Source organism: Manis pentadactyla, chromosome 1 (assembly GCF_030020395.1).
Source record: "Manis pentadactyla isolate mManPen7 chromosome 1, mManPen7.hap1, whole genome shotgun sequence".
Classification (NCBI taxonomy): domain Eukaryota; kingdom Metazoa; phylum Chordata; class Mammalia; order Pholidota; family Manidae; genus Manis; species Manis pentadactyla.
In genome coordinates, this window is record NC_080019.1 from 42,647,715 (window position 1) to 42,671,330 (window position 23,616).

General features: G+C 38.1%; 1 protein-coding gene across 1 annotated transcript in view; it reads right to left on the bottom strand.

Annotated features, from left to right (window-relative positions):
• KIF15 (kinesin family member 15) overlaps positions 1-23,616 on the bottom strand; it is a 167,600-nt gene that overhangs the window by 1,420 nt on the left and 142,564 nt on the right. The window contains exons 27-32 of the mRNA XM_057497184.1: positions 13,719-13,865; positions 13,059-13,160; positions 12,610-12,774; positions 11,077-11,186; positions 8,535-8,607; positions 8,074-8,111 (exon numbers count right to left, since the gene is read on the bottom strand). Of these exons, the coding sequence (XP_057353167.1) occupies positions 8,074-8,111; positions 8,535-8,607; positions 11,077-11,186; positions 12,610-12,774; positions 13,059-13,160; positions 13,719-13,865 (635 nt within the window). The remainder of the gene's footprint in view (positions 1-8,073; positions 8,112-8,534; positions 8,608-11,076; positions 11,187-12,609; positions 12,775-13,058; positions 13,161-13,718; positions 13,866-23,616) is intronic.

Here is a 23,616-nt window from a genome sequence, read left to right on the forward strand (position 1 = left end):
GTGCTCATCATAATGCCCCCTTTTCCCCCTTATAACTCCCTTCCCACCCATCTTCCCCAGTTCCTTTCCCTATGGTAACTCTTAGTCCATTCTTGGTTTCTCTGATTCTGCTGCTGTTTTGTTCCTACAATTTTCGCTTTGTTCTTATACTCCACAGATGAGGGAAATGATTTAGTAACTGTCTTTCTCCGCTTGGCTAATTTCACTGAGCATAATACCTTCTAGCTCCATCCATGTTGTTGCAAATGGTAGGATTTGTTTTCTTCTTATGGCTGAATAATATTCCATTGTGTATATGTACCACATCTTCTTTATCCATTCATCTACTGATGGACACTTAGGTTGCTTCCACTTCTTGGCCATTGCAAATAGTGCTGCAATTAATATAGGGGTGCATATGTCTTTTTCAAACTGGGCTGCTGCATTCCTATGGTAAATTCCTAGGAGGGAATTCCTGGGTCAAATGGTATTTCTATTTTTAGTTTTCTGAGGACCCTCCATACTGCTTTCCACAATGGTTGAATTAGCTTACATTACCACCAGCAGTGTAGGAGGGTTCCCCTTTCTCCACATCCTTGCCAACATTTGTTGTTGTTTGTCTGTTGGATGTTTGCATCCTAACTGGTGTGAGGTGATATCTCCTTCTGGTTTTAATTTGCATTTCTCTGATGATTGGTGATGTGGAGCATCTTTTCATGTGCCTGTTGGCCATCTTAATTTCTTCTTTGAAGAAGTGTCTGTTCAGCTCCTCTGCCCAATTTTTAATTGGCTTATTTGCTTTTGGTTTGTTGAGGTGCATGAGCTCTTTATATAATTTGGATGTTAACCCTTTATTGGATATGTCATTTATGAATATATTCTCCCATACTCTACGATGACTTTTTGTTCTACTAATGGTGTCTTTTGCTGTACAGAAGCTTTTTAGTTTGATATAGTCCCACTTGTACATTTTTCCTTGTGTTTCCCTTGCCTGGAGAGATATGTTCATGAAGAAGTTTCATGGTTTCATGACTTACATTCAGGTCTTTGATCCATTTGGGTTTACTTTTATGTGTGGGGTTAGACAATAATCCAGTTTCACTCTCTTACATGTAGCTGTCCAGTTTCACCAACAACAGCTGTTGAAGAGGCTGTCATTTCTCCATTGTATATCCATGGCTCCTTTATCATATATTAATTGACCATATATGCTTGGGTTTATATCTGGGCTCTCTGTTCTGTTCCACTGGTCTATGCATCTGTTCTTGTGCCAGTTCCAAATTGTCTTGATTACTGTGGCTTTGTAGTAGAGCTTGAAGTCAGGGAGTGTAATTCCCCCCTGCTTTATTCTTCCTTCTCAGGATTGCTTTGGCTATTTGGGGTCCTTCATCATTCCATATGAATTTTAGGACTATTTGCTCTAGTTCACTGAAGAATGCTGTAGGTATTTTGATAGGGATTGCATTGAATCTGTAGATTGCTTGCTTTAGGCAGGATGGCCATTTTGATAATATAAATTCTTCCTATCCGTGACCATGGGATGTGTTTCCATTTATTGGTATCTTCTTTAATTTCTGTCATGAGTGTCTTGAAGTTGTCAGACTATATGTCTATTACTTCCTTCATTTGGTTTATTCCTAGGTAATTTATTCTTTTTGACGCAATTGTGAATGCAATTGTTTTTCTGATTTCTCTTTTTGCTAGTTCATCGTTAGTGTATAGGAATGCAACAGAATTCTGTGCATTAATTTTGTATCATGCAACTTTGCTGAATTCAGATATTAGATCTAGTAGTTTTGGAGTGGATTCTTTAGGGTTTTTTAGATACAATGTCATGTCATCTGCAAACACAGGCAGTTTGACTTCTTCCTTACCAATCTGGATGCCTTTTATCTCTTTGTGTTGTCTGATTGCCGTGGCTAAGACCTCTATAACTATGTTGAATAAAAGTGGGGAGAGTGGGCATCCTTTTCTTCTTCCTGATCTTAAAGGAAAAGGTTTCAGCTTCTCACTGTTATGTATGATGTTGGCTGTGGGTTTGTCGTATATGGCCTTTATTATGCTGAGGTATTTGCCCTCTATAACCATTTTGTTGAGAGATCTTTTATCATGAATCGATGTTGAAATTTGTCAAATGCTTTTTCAGCATTTATGGACATGTTCATGAGGTTTTTGTCCTTTTTGTTGATGCGGTGAATGATGATGGATTTTCGAATGTTGTACCATTCTTGCATCCCTCTGATGCATCCCACTTGATCATTTTTCTTCTTTCCTGAGGTAGGCCTGTATTGCAGTATATTTCCCTCTTACCACGGCAATCACTGTGTCCCACAGATTTTGTGTTGTTGAATTATTGTTGTCATTTGTCTCCATATTGATCTCTGTTTTTATTTGGTCACTGATCCATTGATTATTTAGGAGCATGTTATTAAGCCTCCATGTGTTTGTGGGCTTTTTCATTTTCTTTGAGTAATTTATTTCTAGTTTCGTACCTTTGTGATCTGAGAAGTTGGTTGGTACAATTTCAATCTTTTTGAATTTACTCAAGTTCTTTTTGTGGCCTAGTATATGATCTGTTCTTGGAAATGTTCCATGTGCACTTGAGAAGAATGTGTATCCTGTTGCTTTTGGATGGAGTGTTCTGTAAATGTCCGTTAGGTCCATCTGTTCTAATGTGTTGTTCAGTGCCTCTGTCACCTTATCTTCGGTCTGGTTGACCTGTCCTTTGCAGTGAGTGGTGTGTTGAAGTCTCCTAAAATGAATGCATTGCATTCTATTTCCCCCTTTAATCCTGTTAGTATATTTTTCACATATGTAGGTCATCCTGTGTTGGTGCATAAATATTTATAATAGTTTTATCCTCTTGTTGGACTGACCCTTTTATCATTATGTAATGTCCTTCTTTGTCTCTTGTGACTTTCTTTGTTTTGAAGTCTATTTTGTCTGATACAAGTACTGCAACTCCAATTTTTTTCTCACTATTAGTTGCATGAAATATATTTTTCCATCCCTTTACTTTCAGTCTGTGTATGTCTTTGGGTTTGAAGTGAGTCTCTTGTAGGCAGCATATTGATGGTTTTGTTTTTTTTTATCCATTCAGTAACTCTATGTCTTTTGATGGTGCTTTCAGACCATTTATCTTTAGGGTGATTATTGATAGGTATGTACTTATTGCCATTGCTGGCTTTAGATTCGTGGTTACCAAAGGTTCCAGGGTAATTCCCTTACTTTCTAAGAGTCTAATTTAACTCACTTCATATGCTCTTACAAACACAATGTAAAGGTTGTTTCTTTTCCCTCCTTTTTCTTCCTCCTCCATTCTTTGTATGTTATGAATCATATCCTGTCCTCTTTGTCTATCTCTTGGATGACATCTCTTTGGCCTTAGGAATACTTCCATTTATAGGAAACCCTCTAAAATGCACTGTAGAGGTGGTTTGTGGGAGGTAAATTCTCTCAGCTTTTGCTTATTTGAAAATTGTTTAAACCCTCCTTCAAATTTAAATGATAACCTTGTCGGGTAAAGTATTCTTGGTTCAAGGCCCTTCTGCTTCATTGCATTAAATATGTCATGCCACTCCCTTCTGGCCTGTAAGGTTTCTGTTGAGAAGCTAGATGATAGCCTGATGGGTTTTCCTTTGTATGTGACCTTTTTTCTCTAGCTGCTTTTAATAGTCTGTCTTTATCCTTAATCTTTGCCATTTTAATTATTATATGTCTTGATGTTGTCTTCCTTGTGTCCCTTGTGTTCGGAGAGCTGTGCACCTCCATGGCTTGAGAAACTACCTCCTTCCCCAGTTTGGGGAATTTTTCAGCAATTACCTCATCAAAGACACTTTCTATCCCTTTTTCTCTCTCTTCTTCTTCTGGTACCCCTACAATGCAAATATTGTTCCGCTTGGATTGGTCTCACAGTTCTCAATATTCTTTCATTCTTAGATATCCTTTTTCCTCTCTCTGCCTCAGCTTCTTTGTATTCCTCTTGTCTAATTTCTATTCCATTTACCGTCTCTTCTACTACATCTAATCTGCTTTTAAATCCCTCCATTGTATGTTTCATTTCAGATATGGAATTTCTTAATGATTGAATCTCTGACTTAATTTGGTTCTGCGTTCTTGAATATTTTTCTGTACCTCCATAAGCATGTTTGTTATTTTTATTTTGAACTCTCTTTCAGGAAGATTGGTGAGTTCTGATTCATTTGGCCATTTTCTAGTGTTTGTGAGATTTTGGTCTGAACCATGCTCTTCTGACGTTTCATATTTCTGTGTGGTGCCCTCTAGTGCCCAGAAGCTCCTGTCTCTGGAGCTGCTCAGCCCCTAGAGTGAGGTTGTGGGTGTTAGGTGAACAGCACTGGTGCCTGGGGGTAGGAAAGAGCTATTTTCTGATTCCAGGCTGCACTGCCTGTCTCCAGTGTCAGAGCCAGTGATCCAAGCACACAGGTGTAAGCCTCTGTGCTTGGCGTCTCTAGCTGTTGTCAGCAGCCTGACGCCAGTGCAATGACTGCCAGTTTGCGAACCGGTGCCGGCAGGCTAGGAGGGAGGCACATCAGGCTGCGTGTCACAGTTGGGGGGGGCCTTGGAGCTGAGTAGGCAGCCAGGGAGATAGAGCACGTGAAGCTCCTCAATGTTCCCAACCAGCTGGGCTGAGCATGCCCAGACAACCTTGTCCAGCTCTCCCTTCTCCCATGCAGCAAGCTCCATGGGAACTCTGCCCCTTCAGCAGCCCTCTTGCTGCTAGGAAGCCTCTCAGATCACCTGCCTTTCCTCTGACACACAGCATCTGGGTGTGGATCCCCATCCTCCACAAATGGCTGGAATCTCAGTCTCTCAAGCACTCAGCCTGTCCCAGCTCCCCAACGTCCAGAGCACCACACAGTGTAGGTTTCTACTCCCAAAGCAGACCTCCAGGGCTGGGTGTTCAGCAGTCCTAGGTTTCCAACCCCTCCCTGCTCCGTTGCTCTACCTCCGGCCCGTGAGCTAGGGTAGGGGAAGGGCCTGGGTCCTGCTGGATCAAGGCTTTCGTACATTACCCTGTTTTGTGAGGTCTGCTCTGTCTGTGAGATCTGTATGCAGTCTGTTGCAGCCTTCTTTCTTGTTGTTTTAGGGTTAGTTGTATTACTTAACTATATTTTCATACTATTTGTGGTTTTGGGATGAGTTCTCCGTGTCACCTCTGATGCCGCCATCTTGAATCCATTCGAACCATTTTTAAATAATTAAATTTTAAGATGGAAACTTTCAGTTTCGGAAGCACTTGGAGCAAATGTAATTTAAGTATTATTACAGTCTGCATGGTTTGCTCAGTGCCTGTATCTTAGACTAATCATTTCTTATTTCAAAAACTTCTCAGACAGTGGGACACCAGCCATTTCTTCAAGGATGTGCTATTTAGAATTTATACATGTTATATAACTATCAATTGAAAAGAAACATGAGAAACAAAGCTACTAGAGATTTATATAGACTCTTATTTTATAAAATTGTGACTCCTATACAAGTTTCTGAGAAGAAACAAATGCTGTTTATTTTACAACACATATGCTATAAAATGCCAAATATTTAAATGATGTAATACACAGAATTTAAAATACCATTTAAGGCCAACTAATTTCTAGGGCAGTTTTTTCAGACTATATTCTGTGGAACCTCAGAAGGATGGTGTGGGGAGGAGGGCACTGATGTTCCCCCAATTCATTTGGAGTTGTCTTACATGTTTTGGCTTATATGTTTTGCTTTAGTTTGATGAGAAATCTCTCTGGTGTGGCAAATATTACTGTTGCCTAACAAAGAGCCAATCCCCTGCTTCTTCATTGCTTATAAAAACTCGTTTTATTTGGGGGAAAAGGAAGGATGAGTAGAAGCACACTTAGTTCCCAATGGTTAGTAATTAGTAACTGGTTATTTCTACCCCACTGCCAGATACTGGTTTTCTCAGCTTGCCCTGCAGGTATACTAAATTTGGCCAAGGAGACACAACCTGATTTTTTAAGGCTTCTGGGAGATTTTTCTCCTGACAAAAGAAAGCCCTTCAAATCTACCTCACTGTAAGCCATAATCCTCTTGTTTATGATGTTTGGAGCTGTAGCAGCCAGCTTGTGGCCAAGAGGCCACAAGCAAGAGTACCAAAAGTAGAATGGTAAGGGTCTGGGTCCTTGATGGAAACTTTGAGTTAATGTACCTCCAGTCCGCTTGTTAGGTGAAATTAAACATCTCCTGCCTATGACACTGTTACTTTAGTATTCAGCTCCTTGTAGCTTTTTAAAGCATCCTCACATATGCATATGGATAACATACTGTTTAAATCAGTGCTGTAGGTTGGGACTGATAAAACTGCATTTGCCATCTTCTGGAGTGTGCTTCACTTGCCCAGTGTGGGCTCCTTGTATGTTCCAACAACAGTGTGTCACAGAGACTCTTGGTTACTATATTATGAAATACATTATACACCAACTCAGATAGCTTTGTTCTTTGTGCTCTAAGGTCTCAAATGGATGTAACTTCTAAAATAGCTACAATTCTATAAACCACAGAGTTGGATTCTTACAGATCCTATAAGTGATCCAGATTTCTGTCCTGGCTCTACAACTTAACTGGCTGGAAGCCAGTCCCTGAATGGCTCATCCCATAGGTAGTGTTGAACAAGCTCAATCCCACATCTACACTCTGATTCTATGAAGCAAATGACTCAATGACAGACAAATTTTTCACACGCTTAGTGGCCTTTGTCAGCTGATCATTAAAAAGAATTTTTGATGAGAGACCACTGTCATTTTTGGCATATTAGCTTGGACAGAATTCAAATAGTTAACTGTGCTCTAACAAAACAACTCCTATTGCCATTTACTTATTATGTGAATAAGATTTCTCAGCACTTATATCTATAAAAACTGATAATAGGAATAGAATTGATAAACTGTTTCATTGCACAATTAGGCATAATAATGAGCTGAAGAAAAAGCATTAAGATAAAATACATTGAGAGATGCATTTCCACTAAAATTTTACTAAGTATAATAATAATATATAAAAATTCACAATAAATTTAGGATACTCTGGTTAATAATAATCCAGGAGAAACATAACACTCAGAGGTATAATAATACAATAAACTTTTAAAATTACTTTACACTTGTATACATATTTTCACTGCTAAATTATATGATGGAGTAATCAACAAAATTTTTCCAAATACTATATTAAATTAGGATATAATTCTGTGTGGATATACAATGGAAACTCAGTTTCCAAGGAAAAAGGAACAATGTAAAATTTTAGACTTAGGAATTTGTTCATGTATTTTTTAAGTGAATAGACGGTAGCAAATAAATACTATTAAAAATACCACTAAAGCTTTATTTCTAATGGTTACGATTTTCAATATGTTGGAACCAATCCTTCGGATGAATTTAACCTTATAATGAAAATTTTTAGACATAGAATTTAGAGGATACACAGTGTTTCAAAATTCCTTTAGGAAGTATAACAAGTGAAAATGTCTGAGGACCTCTGTTCATGATGAGTTATTCAGAGAGCACAACTTTCTAATGTTTTACCATATTATTAAAACAACTAGTTTATTTATTTTGAACTTGAAAGTACAATATATCTTGTTCATCAAAGAATGAAGCAATAATAAATTACACATGTTAATAAGAAAACTATATGAATAAATTAAAATGTCTACAAAAACCTATAAAGAGACCCAAGGCCAAAACCAAAAAAATTAAAAAATCACAGTATTGACCTGTGTGGGTCTCAAGAGGGCCTTGAGGTTTTAAATCACAGGAAACCAGAAGTGAAAAGGGAAACCTAGTCAGCTACACTGCTCTCATTGTCTTTGAGGAGAAAATCCATTCAACATTCAAGAGAAACTAAACTCTTCATGGCACTTATTTATTTTTGGAATGGCTTCACATGAAGAACTCCTTTAGCAAGTGCTATTTAGGAAAACACTTTTGTAAGCATCTATTACATTCACATATTACTGCAGAAGGAAAGAAGTTACTTACCTTGAGGTTATAGTATTTCTTCCCTTAAAAGACAATAAAGAAAAGATCAATAAGAACTTTAATTATAAAATAGCATACTTACTTTGCTTTCATTTTCAGCACTTCTTCAACTAATTTCTTCTATAAGATAAAATAAAGAAAGAAAAAGATGGCTTAAGTTCTTAACATTACTTTAAAAAGGAAGTAACCAGCCCTTTCTCCCTCATGGTAATAAAATCAATTAAAACAAAAGCTTTTCCACAATTCCAGCAACCACACATAAAGGGGTACCTATTTACAAGACTTCATGTACTGTGCCTTATAAGGCCTCAAATAGGCACGCAGTACTTGCTTCTAAATGGGGAAATCTGTGTGGGTTTAAATACAAATTCAGTCTCAATTCTAGGCTATGCCTAAATAGTGACAATAAATACCAAATTTAGCAGTGGTAATACAGAAAAGACAAACTTCAATAGTAGAACAGTTTCTAAAATATACAGTCATAAATGCTAGTAACTATAAAATCATTTTTCAGAAAGAAAAAACTATTTAAAAAAATCATACTTTAGCAAGCCTTTCTTTGATAATTTCTTCCTGTTCATTCTTCAGTTGTTGACTGTCTAGATGACTCTGTTGGCTGCATAAATTAAGATGGGGAAGCACTGTCAAATATATTCAAGTACCAATTCACATATATTATATACAGCAATGCCAAGTTGTGCAAAGAAAAGCTAATTATATGTGAAGAGGTCAAGTTAGCATATTGCGGAATGTGATCAACACATGAGGATAAAATAAGGCACTCCCCCAGGATTCAGGATTCTTCCCACACAAAAGTGAGATGAGCAAAGCCGGGAAATTGAATCACAGATTGATTGAAAGTAAAACAAAAGAGAAATGTAGTCAAGAGTGGTATCATCAGCAGATTAAGTGTGAGCAAAAGGGGGCTAAGAGAAAGGACAGTCCAGGAGCCTGGCAGGACTGTGGTCAGTTGGGAGGGGGCATCTGCAGGGGTGGGGGAGGGTTCCTCAGGCTGGCCTAGCCCACAGAGCTCCTAATTCCCCCTCTGCTTGGATTTCTTAGTTAGCTGGCAATTTTCTGATGACACTCTGGCTTCCCATGTATCCTGACCCTAGGAAGGGGGATTCCCCAAGCACCAGACATAAATCTCATTATGGAAAAGGAACGCTCCTCTATAGAAAGAAAACTACATTCTGGATGATATATCGGTATCAAGTGAATTTGATTAATGTCAGTCCATTTCCATGAGCCTGACCAGGTCAGGATAACAAACCAAGTTTTCACCGGTAGCCCCGGGGCCCAGGAAACAACTCCCGGGAGAACCTGCCTGGGCGCTGCAGGCTCCTCTAGGAATACCTCTCTCACTGGTGAGTAAAAGATTGTTTCTTAAGGAAAACAGAAGCTACAGTAGCTTCTTTTAATCATTCTCAAAAATGATAATGAGACCACAAGGAGGAAAACACAAAATCATTAGGGAAGACGTGTTTTCTATGCTCTAATCTAAGGGCAGGTAAGCTTTTCTGTCAAGAACCAGATAAGAAAATATTCTAGGCTTTGAAAGGAGCCTTATGGTTTCTACACAGCCACTCAACCTGGCTGTTGAAATGCAAAAGCTGCCATGGCAATATTTAAATGTAAGGATGTGATGTGTTCCAGTAAAACATAGATACCAAGCAGGCTGTGGGCTGGAGTTCTCCCCTGGGCTACAGTTTTTACCAACTCTAAACTTTCAATGAAAAAGGTTCTGTATGGCTCCTCAAATAAGGTCATGAGGCTAAGGAAGTATTTTTAATTGTGGTTTTATAAATGACCTGGAAATATTCTGTGTTCCATCATCAAACTAACCCTTGATAAAAGATAGTATACCGAGTACAGTGCTTTTCTTTAATGTGATTGGATGTGTGGGTGGAGCCTATGGAAATCAGGTGAGCAGAGTGTGGGTGACTCCCTGCATGAGAGTCACCAAGAGGGGAAGTGAAGCCCTAGAAGGGGATGCTACTAAAATGAGCATGTCCACCACTCACTAAAACTTGAAGAGAATCTTTTAGGAACAGATGGATAGCACAGTCACCATTACCATCCTCAAATATCTGTTGTCTCATTTAGGTGCATTTCCAGGCTGCTTCTAGGCAGGGAAGGGAGCTGCAGGAGCAGGAAGGCATCTATCAAAGACCTGACAACAGTAGAAACAGCAGACACCCCTAATCTGGAAAGCTGAATTCTGTAGGGTCACCATCTGAAACAGACTCCCTTTGAATGAACTGCAAAATTTTACAGGCCACCCTCACTTCCAATCCCTCACTCAGAAAGGTAACAGTAGCCAGGATCATAATACTACTTTGTAACTTAATAATTACCATTTCTTGAGTGACTCCCTTCTGCCAAGCACTGTAATCAGCCCTTTACACGTTATTTTTTATTTTTAGAACACCTGATGAGAGAGCTATCATTTTCTTCATTTTAATGCTAAGGAAACTGTGGCAGTTAAGAGGTTAAAAAAATGTGTCCAAAAGCCCACAACTTTGAAGTGTCAGGACATAGCTTGGATGTGGGTGCCCCTGACACTATGCTGTGACATTAGCAAATACAACTAGAAAACTTCCTTAGCTGAGGCCAAACCATGCACACAAGCACAGAGATACTCAAGCCCAAGGAAAGGTGCCTCTGTAAAGCTCCTGCCCAGCAGCTTTCCCTGGACCATGAGTCATAAAGCAAATCCAACTGGTAGGAAAGTTTCCCTTTTGTTGCAGGATCTCTTGAACCTTGTCTTGTTGACATATTTACTCTTTTTGTTTCTTAAATTGATAAACAGCTTGGTTCAAGTATTTCATATGTTGGAACTCCATCCCAATAGCTCTACAACAACACGAAGGTTAACAGAGTAGGCAAGATAATGAATGTCTTATTCTCCCACTCTGGAAAAAGCAATGCCCTCATCAGACCTGATTCAAAACAACCAATGTAGCACCTCCTGGATTAGTGGAAAACAAAATATACCAGGTGAAACCAATTCCAAGCTCACTCATCTAACTAGTCCCAGGCAGGCCAATATACAGCCAACAGAATTCTGGTGGTTCTTGCTCACCAACTGTCCCTTTGTCTTTTAATATCATCCAGCTGATCTTGCAAAAGCCAGTTTTTCTCTCTCAACTGTTCAGCTTCCAGGCGTAGGTTTTCCATTTCACACAACTGCTCCTAATAACACATTAAATCATGTCTTTTCAGAACATACATCACAGTAGGCATTATTTTGCTCCTCAAGGCCGTGACTAAAGCAGATATTCCATTTTTTACCTATTCTTATGCATAGAACACTGCACGGGGTGTCACTGGATGAAAAGTAGACTATGACAAGCTCTTGGGGGCCTGTAACTGTGCCTCACCGTCATACCCAGTGTTTTAAACAGTCTCTTATCAATATCATATAATACACTAGAATTCCTTTGAGAAAGATGACATAAGTCTGTACTTTGGGAAATGATCTATTTTATTCTATTTAATATTCTAATTTTAAAAAACCTGATGTGCCATAGCTCATCACTCAAAATACTTATTGGGATTCAAGCTTGGAAATCATGAACATAACCATCCAGAAGAAATAAACAGCTGTCTTCAAGGACTGTCCTTTTTGATTTAATTCTACTCATCTTTTTATTTGATTCCATTTAACCATTTAATGGAATTATTTGATTCCATTTAACCTGACCTAATTTCTTCTGAGCACCAAGATCTTGCCAATCTGGATAACAGTCACATTCCTGAGATAGCAGCATACTGAGGAACTATCCTAGATAAAAAGACCAGAAATGATCCTCCTCATGAGAAACAAAGCTTAAGAGTGATACCATCTTCATATACTTTGTCATCTGGTTACAGTAAGCTCACTTTGTTCCTAAACAAAAAGTTACCAAAGAGAAATGACCTCACAGGGTAAATGTTGTCTTCCAGGGAGCACTGCACCCTCCCTGTCCCCCGACCAGGCACTCCTCCACACACCTCCCACCCCTGAATGCTACTCTGAACACTATAACCACCATACTCCCAAGTCCCTGGGATAAAAAACATTAGAAGGAAATTTAAAGGCATGGCAAGCAAGAGAAAAGCATTTTTAACTATCACAGACAAAAGTAAATCTCTTTAATATATAAAAAATGCCTACAAGTCATTTTTAAAAGCCCAATAATAGAAAAATGTGTGAAGGATATAGGTCATGGAAACAGAAAAAAAAAGATGCTCAGTCTTACTCATATTAAGAAAAACATAAATTTACAATTACAATGAGGTAACAGGCTTTAGATATTAAATTGGTAAAGATCTAAAAGTCAGCACCATGATGAGAGTAGTCAGTACACCCTGTACAGTATGATTCTATCATAGAAAAAGCAATGGGACAGGGACACAATGCTTACAGACAATGCATTGAAAAGCTCTAAAAAGAAACTGGCTACAATGGGATCCTCCAGGGGCAGTAACTAGATAGCCTGGAGTCTGGGGTGAGAGGAAGATTTTTCTGGCTTCCCTTTAGTACTGTGCCTTTTGAATTTTGTATCTTCAGTAAACATGAAAGATGTTACTCATTTAAAAAAATGGAATTTATTGAAAAAAATTACCCAGTTACCTTTATTCTGAGGATTTCAGCATTTTTGGCCCCTCTATCTTCATTTAGCTTTGTTACAAGGTGTTGCAGAGAGATCTTAGAAGCTCTTCCATTTTCTATCTCTTGTTCTTGTGTTTCCAGTAGTTTTGCCAACTGTGTTTGAAAATGAGGTGGTGTTCTCGGGCTCTAAAATTAAATCAAATTTCAAATATCTGATTGATGTTATAAAGATTTCTTTCTAAATGGATATGCCAAACACACAAAATATTCAGGCTATTTAGCTGGTCATTCTAGCTCTTGTCCAAGTAAAACAAATAACAAACTGGTACCTTTTCAACAAGAGCAGAAAAGGGGTTAGTGAAAATCTTATTCCATAAAAAGACAAACCTACAGTCTTAGCAATTTCCAAACTTTAATCAGTCACAAAACTGTTTACTGCCCTTGGAATGCAGTCTTCTTCTGAAAAGTACCTGGGGGTGCTCGGCAGCAGAATCCATCACGTGTTCCAGCTGCTGCATTTTGAAGTTATATTCATTCTTTTTCTGTTCTACTTCCTCTTTCTTCTGGTTTAGCTGGGGAAATCGAACAGATATAAGGTTCCAAATTAGAGAATAATGAGGTGCACATGGTCCAATTAGAATAGATAAGCTTCCCGAAGTATGTGGAAATAGGCTTTATATTATTTTTTCAGGACTTGGTTAATAATTTGAAGAGCAGTAAGATATTAAAACAAGACAAAACCAGAGCAACTAGTAAATAATATATGAACTGCCCTCTGTGTGTGTATACCTTAGTTGCTACTATAAACACTAATCAAAAAAAAAAATGTATATACACTTTTCAAGAAAATTTCTTTTTCAGCTTCACAAATAATCTAAGGGTTATTTGGGGAAAACTACAAAATATAAAACAATAGCAAAAAAGAGGTTAAATCTGCCATAACCTTATCCAAGTGGCTACCACTTGCTGGTGCATGTGAGAGAGTTGGGGGCGGGAAGGGAGGCAGTCCAGCAGGTCTGAACCCACCACTCGAGCAACCAAGTCGCTAAAAGCCCCAGCACAGCCTGAGCACTGAAGTGCCCTGAGTCCACCTTTCTGTACAGAGAATCAGATGAGGTGCTCTGTCTCACCTGGTGCTGAAGTTCCTGGATCAGGGCCTCCTTCCTGGTCAGCTCATCCTGGGCAGACTGCAGTAGCCCTGAGTGCTTTTTTGAGGCCTCAGTGAGCAGGTTCAGCTGCTCAGTGGCATGAACCAGATCCTCACAGAGCATATCCCTCTGTTAGGAAACAATCCCCGCAAAGGTACATTTCTTTCTGAATTGCAGTACTCCAATAAGGATTCGCAAATCATTACTATGTGCAATTTTAAACGGTTAAGAAAGTTTTAGGAACATTTTTGTGTGTGCCAATCCATTCCAAAACAAGCAGTTAATATTTAAGTAAACAGGTCTAAAGACAATGTGACAGTAAATTCATAAAAGTATCCCTGTTAAAGTTTAACTGCACTCTACTCCTTTTCCCCGTTCACCCCCAAGACCTCAAAGCTGATCTCTCTTTCTTTGGAGGACTCAACGCACAGGTCTCTGGCTTACCTGTTGTCTTGACCATCGATTCTAATTCTTTCTACAATGGAAGGTAAATAGCTGTCAAGATGAGTACCCCTTGGACAGCTGGAGGATGGGGCTGCGCAGTTCACTAGACTGTGATACATTGTCACAGGTCATCAAAGTTTCAGGAGGGTAGCTTAATGGAAAGTGGCAGAAAGTATAAGAAGTCCTGTAGGTTGCACACAGAATTTGATGGACAGTGTATATAATCCCTACCAAATCAGAGCAGAAATCTGCTTACCTGACTTTCCAAATGTGTACACACATATACACATGTATAATGTGCATAAAAATACACACATTACATACACATGTGTAAATGTATCCATATTATATATACATCATATATATAACATAAGCAGGTGTAGAAATATGTGATATGATAAAAATACATGCATGTGTACATACATGTATGCATACATATATATGTTCATATATACTTGGTTTATCACATTTTTCCAGGTACTCACTCTTCTCATATTATGTTCATTGTATGGACTCTATTTCATCTTATGGCTGTGCCACAATTTAACCCATTATTAACTAGTTTGGCTGATTTGAATTTTTCACTGTTATATGCAATTTATTCTCATTTCCTGATTTCTTTAGGCTAAATTTCTAAGAGTACAAACTTACAGCATATGCAATTTGAGGCTATGTATTACCATACCACTTCCCCAAAAGATGAACTTAAACTTCACTAGAAGTTTGAGCAATCACCCTTCTCTGTGTATCTTTGAGTCTTAATATTTACCAGTTTTAAGATCCAAAAATAGCTTTTATTTTAATTTGCATTTCTTTGATTTTAAAGAGCTTTCTGGGCCACTACAGTCCCCCTTTGGGGACTTCCTCATGCACCTATATCCATTTTCCACCAAAGGTGTCTCTGTCCTTTCTTGACTCTTTTGACTCTTAAGAGATCTTTTATGTGTTAAGGAGATGATCCCTTTGTCATCATCAGTTGTAAACATTTCTGCCCTCCAATATATTGCTAGTTTTATTTTTGTTTTAAATATTGTATAAACTTTTATGGTTTCTTGCCTAAGTATCAAGATTTTTTTAAAGGGCCATCCAATCTCAAAATCAATTACAATATGTATTTGTATTTTATAATACTTTTCATGATTTCTTCATTTACACAGAACTCTAATATAGTTGGAACTTGATTTTGGTAAGACTGTAACCGTATCTTTTCAAATTGGCCAGATAATTTCCCAAAAACATTTACTGAATCGATCCACCCTTTCTTCACAGTTGTGAAATACCCACTTACCATTACACTAAATTACTTTGCATTCAGTTATCCATCTGTGGATGTTCACAGTTGTTGCAATGATCTCTTCCTATCACCCGTCCCATGGATATGGCAACTAGTTTATAAGTCCCTCCATATAAGTTTTCTCAGTTTCCAAGGGAAATCTTTTAATCTATACCAAATGAACTTTTAAATTATCTCATCAAATTCTCTAAACATGGTATTTGGATTGCAAGTACATAAACTTCTAAATGAGTATCTGAAATATTGTGCCTTCAAGTCTCTCTAAAGATCTTTTTCCAAGCCTCCCTTCACATCTCTCTTATGTCTTTGACACTTGTTAAATTTTCTTCCTAAGATTTTGATACTCTGTTGTTTCTATGAAAAGGCCTATCTTTTCATCCCATTATGCTTTTTTTACATTTTATTATTATTTTTAGTTGATACACAGTCTTGTTTTAGTTTCAAGTATACAACACAGTGATTCAACAGTGACTCATATTAAATCCACGCCTCCTCTAGTGCAGTTACTATCTGTCCACATAGGAAGATGTTACACAATCACTGACTATATTCTCCATGCTGTACTATTATCCCCATGACCAACTTATATTATGATTGAGAATTTTTGTGCCCCTTTATCCCGTTCACCCTCCTCACCCACCAAGCTCAACCCCTTCCCCATGATAACCACCAGTCCCTTCTCAGTGTCTACAAGTCTACTGCTGTTTTGTTCATTCTGTTTTGGTTTGCTTCTATATTCCACAAATAGGTGAAATCATCTGGTATTTGTCTTTTTCCATGTGGCTTACGTCATTGAGCAAAATACCCTCTAAATCTATCCATGTTGTTGCAAATGAGAGGATCTTTTCTTTTTATGGCTGAATAATATTCCATTGTGTATATGTACCATCTCTTCTTTATCCATTCATTCATTGATGGACACTTAGTCCATATCTTGGCTATTGCAAATAGTGCAGCAATAAACATAGGAGTGCATTTATTTTTTTGATTAGGGATTTTGTTTTCTTTCAGTAAATTCCTAGAAGTGGAATTGCTAGGTTAAATGATATTTCTATTTTTAGTTTTCTGAGGAAACTCCATATTGGTTTTCATAGTGGCTACACCAACTGACAATCCCACCAACAGTGTAGAAGGCTTCCCATTTCTCCACACCCTTGCCAACACTTGTTACTTCTTGTCTTTCGGATAGTGGCCATTCTGACTGGTGTGAGGTGATATCTCATTGTGGTTTTGATTTGCATTTCCCTGATGCTTAGCAATTTTTTCATGTGCCTGTTGACCATTTGGATTTCTTTGGAGAAATGTCTGTTCAGGTCCTCCCCAATTTTTAAAATCAGGTTGGTTTTGTTTGGTATTAAGTCATATGAACTGTTTATTTTGGATGTTAATCCCTTATCAGATAAATCATTTACAAGTATATTCTCCCACACTGCAGGTTACCTTTTTATTTTGCTGACGGTGTCCTTTATTGTACAGAAGCTTTCAAGTCTGATGTAGTCCCACTTGTTTATTTTTATTTTGTTTCCGTTGCCTGAAATGTATCCAGGAAAAAAATTGCTCATACTTATGTTCAAGAGGTTTTTGCCTATGTTTTCTTCTAAAAGGTTTATGATTTCATGACTTAGATTCAGGTCTTTGATCAATTTCAAATTTACTTTTGTGAATGGAGTTGCAGTAATCATTTCATTCTCTTGCATGAAGCTTTTCAGTTTTCCCAACACCAGTTATTGAAGAGGCTGTCTATTTGCCATTGTATAGTTATGGATCTTTACTGTATACTAATTGACCATATATGTGTGGGCTTATATCTGGGCACTCTTATTCTGTTCCATTAGGCTATGGGTGTGTTCTTGTGCTAGTACCATACTGTTTTGATTACTGTAGCTTTGCAGTAGAGCTTGAAGGCAGGGAGCTTAATCCCCCTGGCTTTATTCTTCTTTCTCGGGATTGCTTTGGCTATTTAGGGTCTTTTGTGGTTCCATATGAATTTTAGAACTATTTGTTCTAGTTCATTGAAGAATGATGTTGGTATTTTGACAGGGATAGCACTGAATCTGTATATTGCCTTGGGTAAGATTCACTTTGACAAAATTTATTTTTCCTGTCCACAAGCATGGGATAGATTTCCACTTATTTGTATCTTCTTTTAATTTCTTTCATGGGTGTCTTCGTTTTCAGAATACAGGTTTTTTACTTCCTTGGTTAGGTTTATTCTTAGGTATTTTATTCCTTTTGATGCAGTTGTATGAAATTGATTTCCTGATTTCTCTTTCTGCTAGTTCATTGTTAGCATATAGGAAGACAACAGATTTCTGTGTATTCATTTTGGATCCTGCACCTTGCTCTGCTGAATCCAGTTATTAATTCTAAAAGTATTTTGAAGAAGTCTTTTCTGTACATAGGGTTTTCTATATATAGTATCATGTCATCTGCAAAAAGTTAGTTTTAATTCTTCCTTGCCACTTTGGATGCATTTTATCTTTGTGATGTCTCACTGTCATACCTGGGACTTCCAGTATTAGGGTGAATAAAAGTGGTGAGAGTGGACAACCTTGTGTTGCTTCTGATCTTAGAGGAAGAGCTTTCGGCTTTTCACCATTAAGTATGATGTTAGCTATTGACTTGTCATATATGGCTTTTATTATGTTGAAGTACATACCCTCTTTGAGCATTCATTGAGAATTTTTGTCATGAATGAATGTTGAATTTTGTTGAATTGTCAAATACTTTATCAGCATCTATGGAGATGATCATGTGGTTTTTGTCCTTTGTCTTGTTGATGTGGAGTATAATGTTGATCAATTTTCGGATGTTGTACCATCCTTGCATCCCTGGAATAAATCCTACCTGATTATGATGAATGATCTTTTTGATGTATTTTTGAATTTGGTTTGCTAATATTTTGTTGAGTATTTTTGCATCTATGTTCATCAGAGATACTGGTCTGTAATTTTCTTTTTTTGTGGTGTCTTTGTCTGGTTTTGGTATTAGAGTGATGCTGCCCTCATAAAATGAGTTTGGAAGTATTCCTTCTTCTATTTTTTGGAAAACTTAAAGGGGGATGGACATTAGGTCTTCACTAAATGTTTGGTAAAATTCAGCAGTGAAGCCATCTGGTCCAGGAGTTTGGTTCTTAGGTAGTTTTTGATTACCAATTCAATTTAGTTGCTGGTAATTGGTCTGTTCAGATTTTCTGTTTCTTTCTGGGTCAGCCTTGGAAGGTTGTATTTTTCTAGAAAGTGATCGATTTCTTCTGATTATCCAGTTTGTTAGCAGATAATTTTTCATAGTATTCTCTAATAATTCTTTGTATTTCTGTGGCATCCATAGTGATTTTTCCTTTCTCATTTTTGATTCTGTTCATGTGTGTAGACTCTTTTTTCCTAGATAACTCTAGATATTTTGTTTACTTTCTCAAAGAACCAGCTCTTGCTTTCCTTGATTCTTTCTATTGTTTTATTCTTCTCAATTTTATTTCGTTCTAATCTTTATTATGTCCCTCGTTCTACTGACATTGGGCCTCATTTGTTCTTCTTTTTCTTGTTTCATTAGTTGTTAGTTTAGACTGTTCATATGGTATTGTTCTTCTTTCCTGAGGTAAACCTGTATTGCTATGTACTTCCTTTTTAGCATGGCCTTCACTATGTCCAACAGATTTTGAGGTGCTGAGTTATTGTTTTCATTTGTCTCCATATATTGCTTGATCTCTGTTTTTATTTGATCATTGATCCATTGATTATTTAGGAACATGTTGTTAAGCTTCCATGTGTTTGTGGGCTTTTTTATTTTCTTTGCATAATTTATTTCTAGTTTCATACCTTTGTGGTCTGAGAAGCTGGTTGGTACAATTTCAATCTTTTTGAATTTACTGAGGCTTTTTTTCTGACCTTTTATATGATCTATTCTTCACAGTGTTCCAGGTGCACTTGAGAAGGATTTATATCCTGCTGCTCTTGGGTGTAGAGTTCTGTAGATGTCTGTTAGGTTCATCTGTTCTAATGTGTTGTTCAGTGCCTCTGTGTCCTTACTTATTTTCTGTCTGGTGGATCTGTCCTTTGGAGTGAGTGGTGTGTTGAAGTCTCCCAAAATGAATGCATTGCATTCTATTTCCCTTCTTAATTCTGCTACAATTTATTTCACATATGTAGGTGCTCCTGTGTTGGGTGCATAGATATTTATAATGGTTACATCCTGTTGTTAGATTGACCCCTTTATCATTACATAACATCCTTCTTTGTCTCGTGTAACTTTCTTTGATTTGAAGTCTATTTTGTCTGATACTACTAGTACTGCAACTCCTGCTTTTTTCTCCCTATTAGTTGCATGAAATATCTTTCCACCCCTTCCCTTTTAGTCTGTGTGTGTCTTTGGGTTTGAAGTGAGTCTCTTGTAGGCAGCATATAGACATGCCTTGTTTTTTTCCATTCAGCAACTCTATGTCTTTTGATTGGTGCATTCAGTCCATTTACATTTAGGGTGGTTATCAATAGATATGTACTTACTGCCATTGCAGGCTTCAGATTGTGGTTACCAAAGGTTCAAGGGCAGCTTCTTTACTGTCTAACAGTCGAAAATAACTCAGTTATATGCTTTTTCAAACACTATCCAAAGGTTCTTTTCTCCCCCTCCCTTCTTTCTCTTCCTCCTCGTTCTTTATATATTATGTGTCATATTCTGTACTCTTTGTGTATCCCTTGACTGACTTTGGGGGTGGTTGTTTGATTTTGCATCTGCTTAGTAATTATTTGGTCTACTTTCTTGATGTGGTTTTATTTCCTCTGGTGACAGCTATTTAGTCTTAGGAACACTTCCATCTATAGCAGTCCCTCCAAAATACATTCTAGAGATGGTTTGTGGGAGGTAAATTCTCTCAGTTTTCACTTACCTGGAAATTGTTTAATCCCTCCTTCAAATTTAAATAATAATTTTGCTGGATTAAGTATTCTTGGTTTGAGGCCCTTCTGTTTCATTACATTGGATATATCATGCCACTCCCTTCTGGCTTGTAAGGTTTCTGTTGACAGGTCTGAAGACAGCCTGATGGGTTTTCCTTTCTATGTGATCTTTTTTCTGTCTGGCTGCTTTTAATACTGTCTTTATACTTGATCTTTGCCATTTTAATTATTATATGTCTTGGTGTTGTCTTCCTTGGGTCCCTTGTGTTGGGAGATCTGTGTACCTCCATGGCCTGAGAGACTATCTCCTTCCCCAGATTGGGGAAGTTTTTGGCAGTTACCTCCTCAATGACACTTTCTATCCTTTTTTCTCTCTTCTTCTTCCTCTGGTACCCCTATGTGAATATTGTTCCGTTTGGATTGGTTACACAGTTCTCTCAATATTCTTTCAATTCTAAGAGATCCTTTTTTCTCTCTGTGCCTCAGCTTCTTTGTATTCCTCTTCTCTAATTTCTATTTCATTTACGATTTACTGTACCTCCTCTAATCTGCTTTTAAATCCCTCCATTGTATGTATCATTTCAGATACTGTATTCTTGAAGGTTTGTATCTCTTCCTGAATTCCTCCCTGAGTTCTTGAATATTTTTCTATAGCTCCTAGAGCATGTTTGATTTTTATTTTGAAATCTCTTTCAGGAAGATTGGTGAGTTCAGTTTCACTTGGCCCTTTTTCTGGTGTTTGTCAGATTTTGGGTTGAACCAGGTTCCTTTGATGCTTCATATTTGTATGTGGCGCCCTCTAGTGCCCATAAGCTCTACTCTGGAATTGCTCTCTCCCTGGAGCAATGGCGGGATCTCCGGGGAGCAGGGCTGGTGCCTGTCAGGAGAAAAGAGGTCTTTCCTGCTTCCTGGCTGCAGTGCATGCTTCCACTGCCAGGGCCTGTGGGCGAGAGCACAGGGAGAAGCCTCTATGCTTTGCACTTGTAGCTGCTGTTGGTGGGGCTGCCCTGTGGGTGGCATTGTGCTATGGTGGGGGGCAGCCAGTTTGCAAGCCAGTGCCGGCTGGAAGGAAGGTGCAGCAGGCTGCATATCATGGTAGGGTTCCTCGGAGCTGCATAGCCAGCCATGGGTATGGAGTGCCTGAAGCTCCTGAAAGTCCCCAACCTGCTGGGCAGAGGGGGACAATTTTGTCCACCTGTCCTTTCTCCTGAGCAGCAAGCTCTGTGCAATCCTTGCCCCTTTAGCAGCCCCCTCGCTGTTAAGAAGTCTCTCAGAATGCCCACATTTCTTTTGTCCCAGAACAGCTGGATATGGATCCCTGTTTTCCACAAGTGGCTGGAATCTCAGTCTCTCCAGATATTCCTCCTGTCTTAGCTTTCCAACCCCACTAATCACCAGAGCACCATATAATATAGGTTCATGCTCCCAGAGTAGATCTCCAGGGCTGAATGTTCAGCAGTCCTAGGCCTCCACTCCTTCCCTGCTCTGTTTCTCTTCCTCCCACCATTGAGCTGCAGTGGAGGAAGGTCTTGGGTCCCCCCAGATCATGGCTTTGGTAATTTATCCTTTTCCTTGAGGTCCGCTGGTTTCCCAGTAGACCTGGTATAGACCATCTGCCGCAGCCTTCTTTCCAGTTGCTCTTTCAGTATTTGATGTATTTGCTATACGGAAATATTATATGTGGTTTGGGAGGAGGTTTCTTTCTCACCTCTCACGTCACCATCTTTAATCCTCCTGCATAGATATTTATAATGGTTATACCTCTTGTTGGATTGACCCCTTTATCATTATATAATGTCCATCTTTGTCTCTGGTTACTTTGTTTTGAAATCAATTTTGTCTCATACAAGTACTGCAACTCCTGCATTTTTCTACCTATTATTTGCATGCGCTATTTCCATCCATTTACTTTTAATCTGTGTATGTCTGTGGGTCTGAAATAAGTTTCCTGTAGGCAACACATAATTTCTTTGTTTCTTTATCCATTCTGTCACTGTGCCTTTTGATTGGTACATTCACTCCATTTACATTTAAGGTAATTATTGATAGGTATATGTTTATTGCTATTTCATTAATTGTTTTGTTTGTTTTCATAGCTCCTTTCTGTTCCTTTTTTCCTCTTTTATACTCTTGTTATTTGATGGTTCTCTTTAATGTTGTGGTTGGATTTCCCTTTTTAAATTTTTTGTGTATCTATTACAGGTTTTAGGTTTGTGATTAGCAAATGTTCAAGGATAGCCGCCTTACAATATAACAGTCTATGTTAAGTTTCTGACCGCTCTATTTAAAACACAGTGTAAAAGTTTTTTTCTTCTTCCTCCTCCACACTTTATGTATTAGATTCATAATCAAAGCTATTTAGCCTTTGGAACATTTCCATCTACAGCAGTCCCTTTAACATATCCTGTAATGATGGTTTTATTGTTATAAATTCTTTGAACCTTTGTTTATCTATAAATTGTTTAATCCCTGCTTCAAATGTAAATGATAATGTTGCTGGGTAGAGGACTCTTGGTTGAAGATCCTTCTGTTTCAGTACATTAAATATTTCATGCCATTCCCTTCTGGCCCGTACAGTTTCTGCTGAGAAATCTAGTGATAGCCCAATAGGGTTTTCCTTAAAAGTAATCTTTTATCTCTTCTGGCTGCTTTCAATACTCTCCTTATCCTTGAGCTTTGCCATTTTAATTATGTTTTGGTGTTGTCTCCTGGGGTTCCTTGTGATAGGGGCTCTCTGTGCTTCCATAACCTGAGTATTTCCTTCCCCAGATTGGGTAAGTTTTCAACAATTATTCCCTCAAAGAGATTTTCTATCCTTTTATCTCACTCTTCTCCTTCTGGTACCCTTATTATGTGAATATTGTTGCATTTGGATTGATCACACAGCTGTCTTTTCATTCTTTCATTCCTAGAGATCCTTTTCTCTTTCTGCTCCCCAGCCTCATTGTGTTCCTGTTGTCTAATTTCCATCTCCTTTACTGTCTCCTCACTTGCAACAATCTGTTATTCATTTCCTCCATTTTGTGTTTCATTTCATTTACTGCATTCTTCAGCTCTTGTATCTCCTCCCTGAGGTCTCTAATACATATCTGCAGATCAGTAAGCATATTTATGACTTTTACTTTGAAATCTTTATCAAGAAGATTGGCGATTTCCATTTCATTTAGCCCTCTACCTGGTATCATATCCGGTATTTTTGTTTGGAACATATTCCTCAGCCTCCTCATTTTGTCAGGGTGTGTTTCGT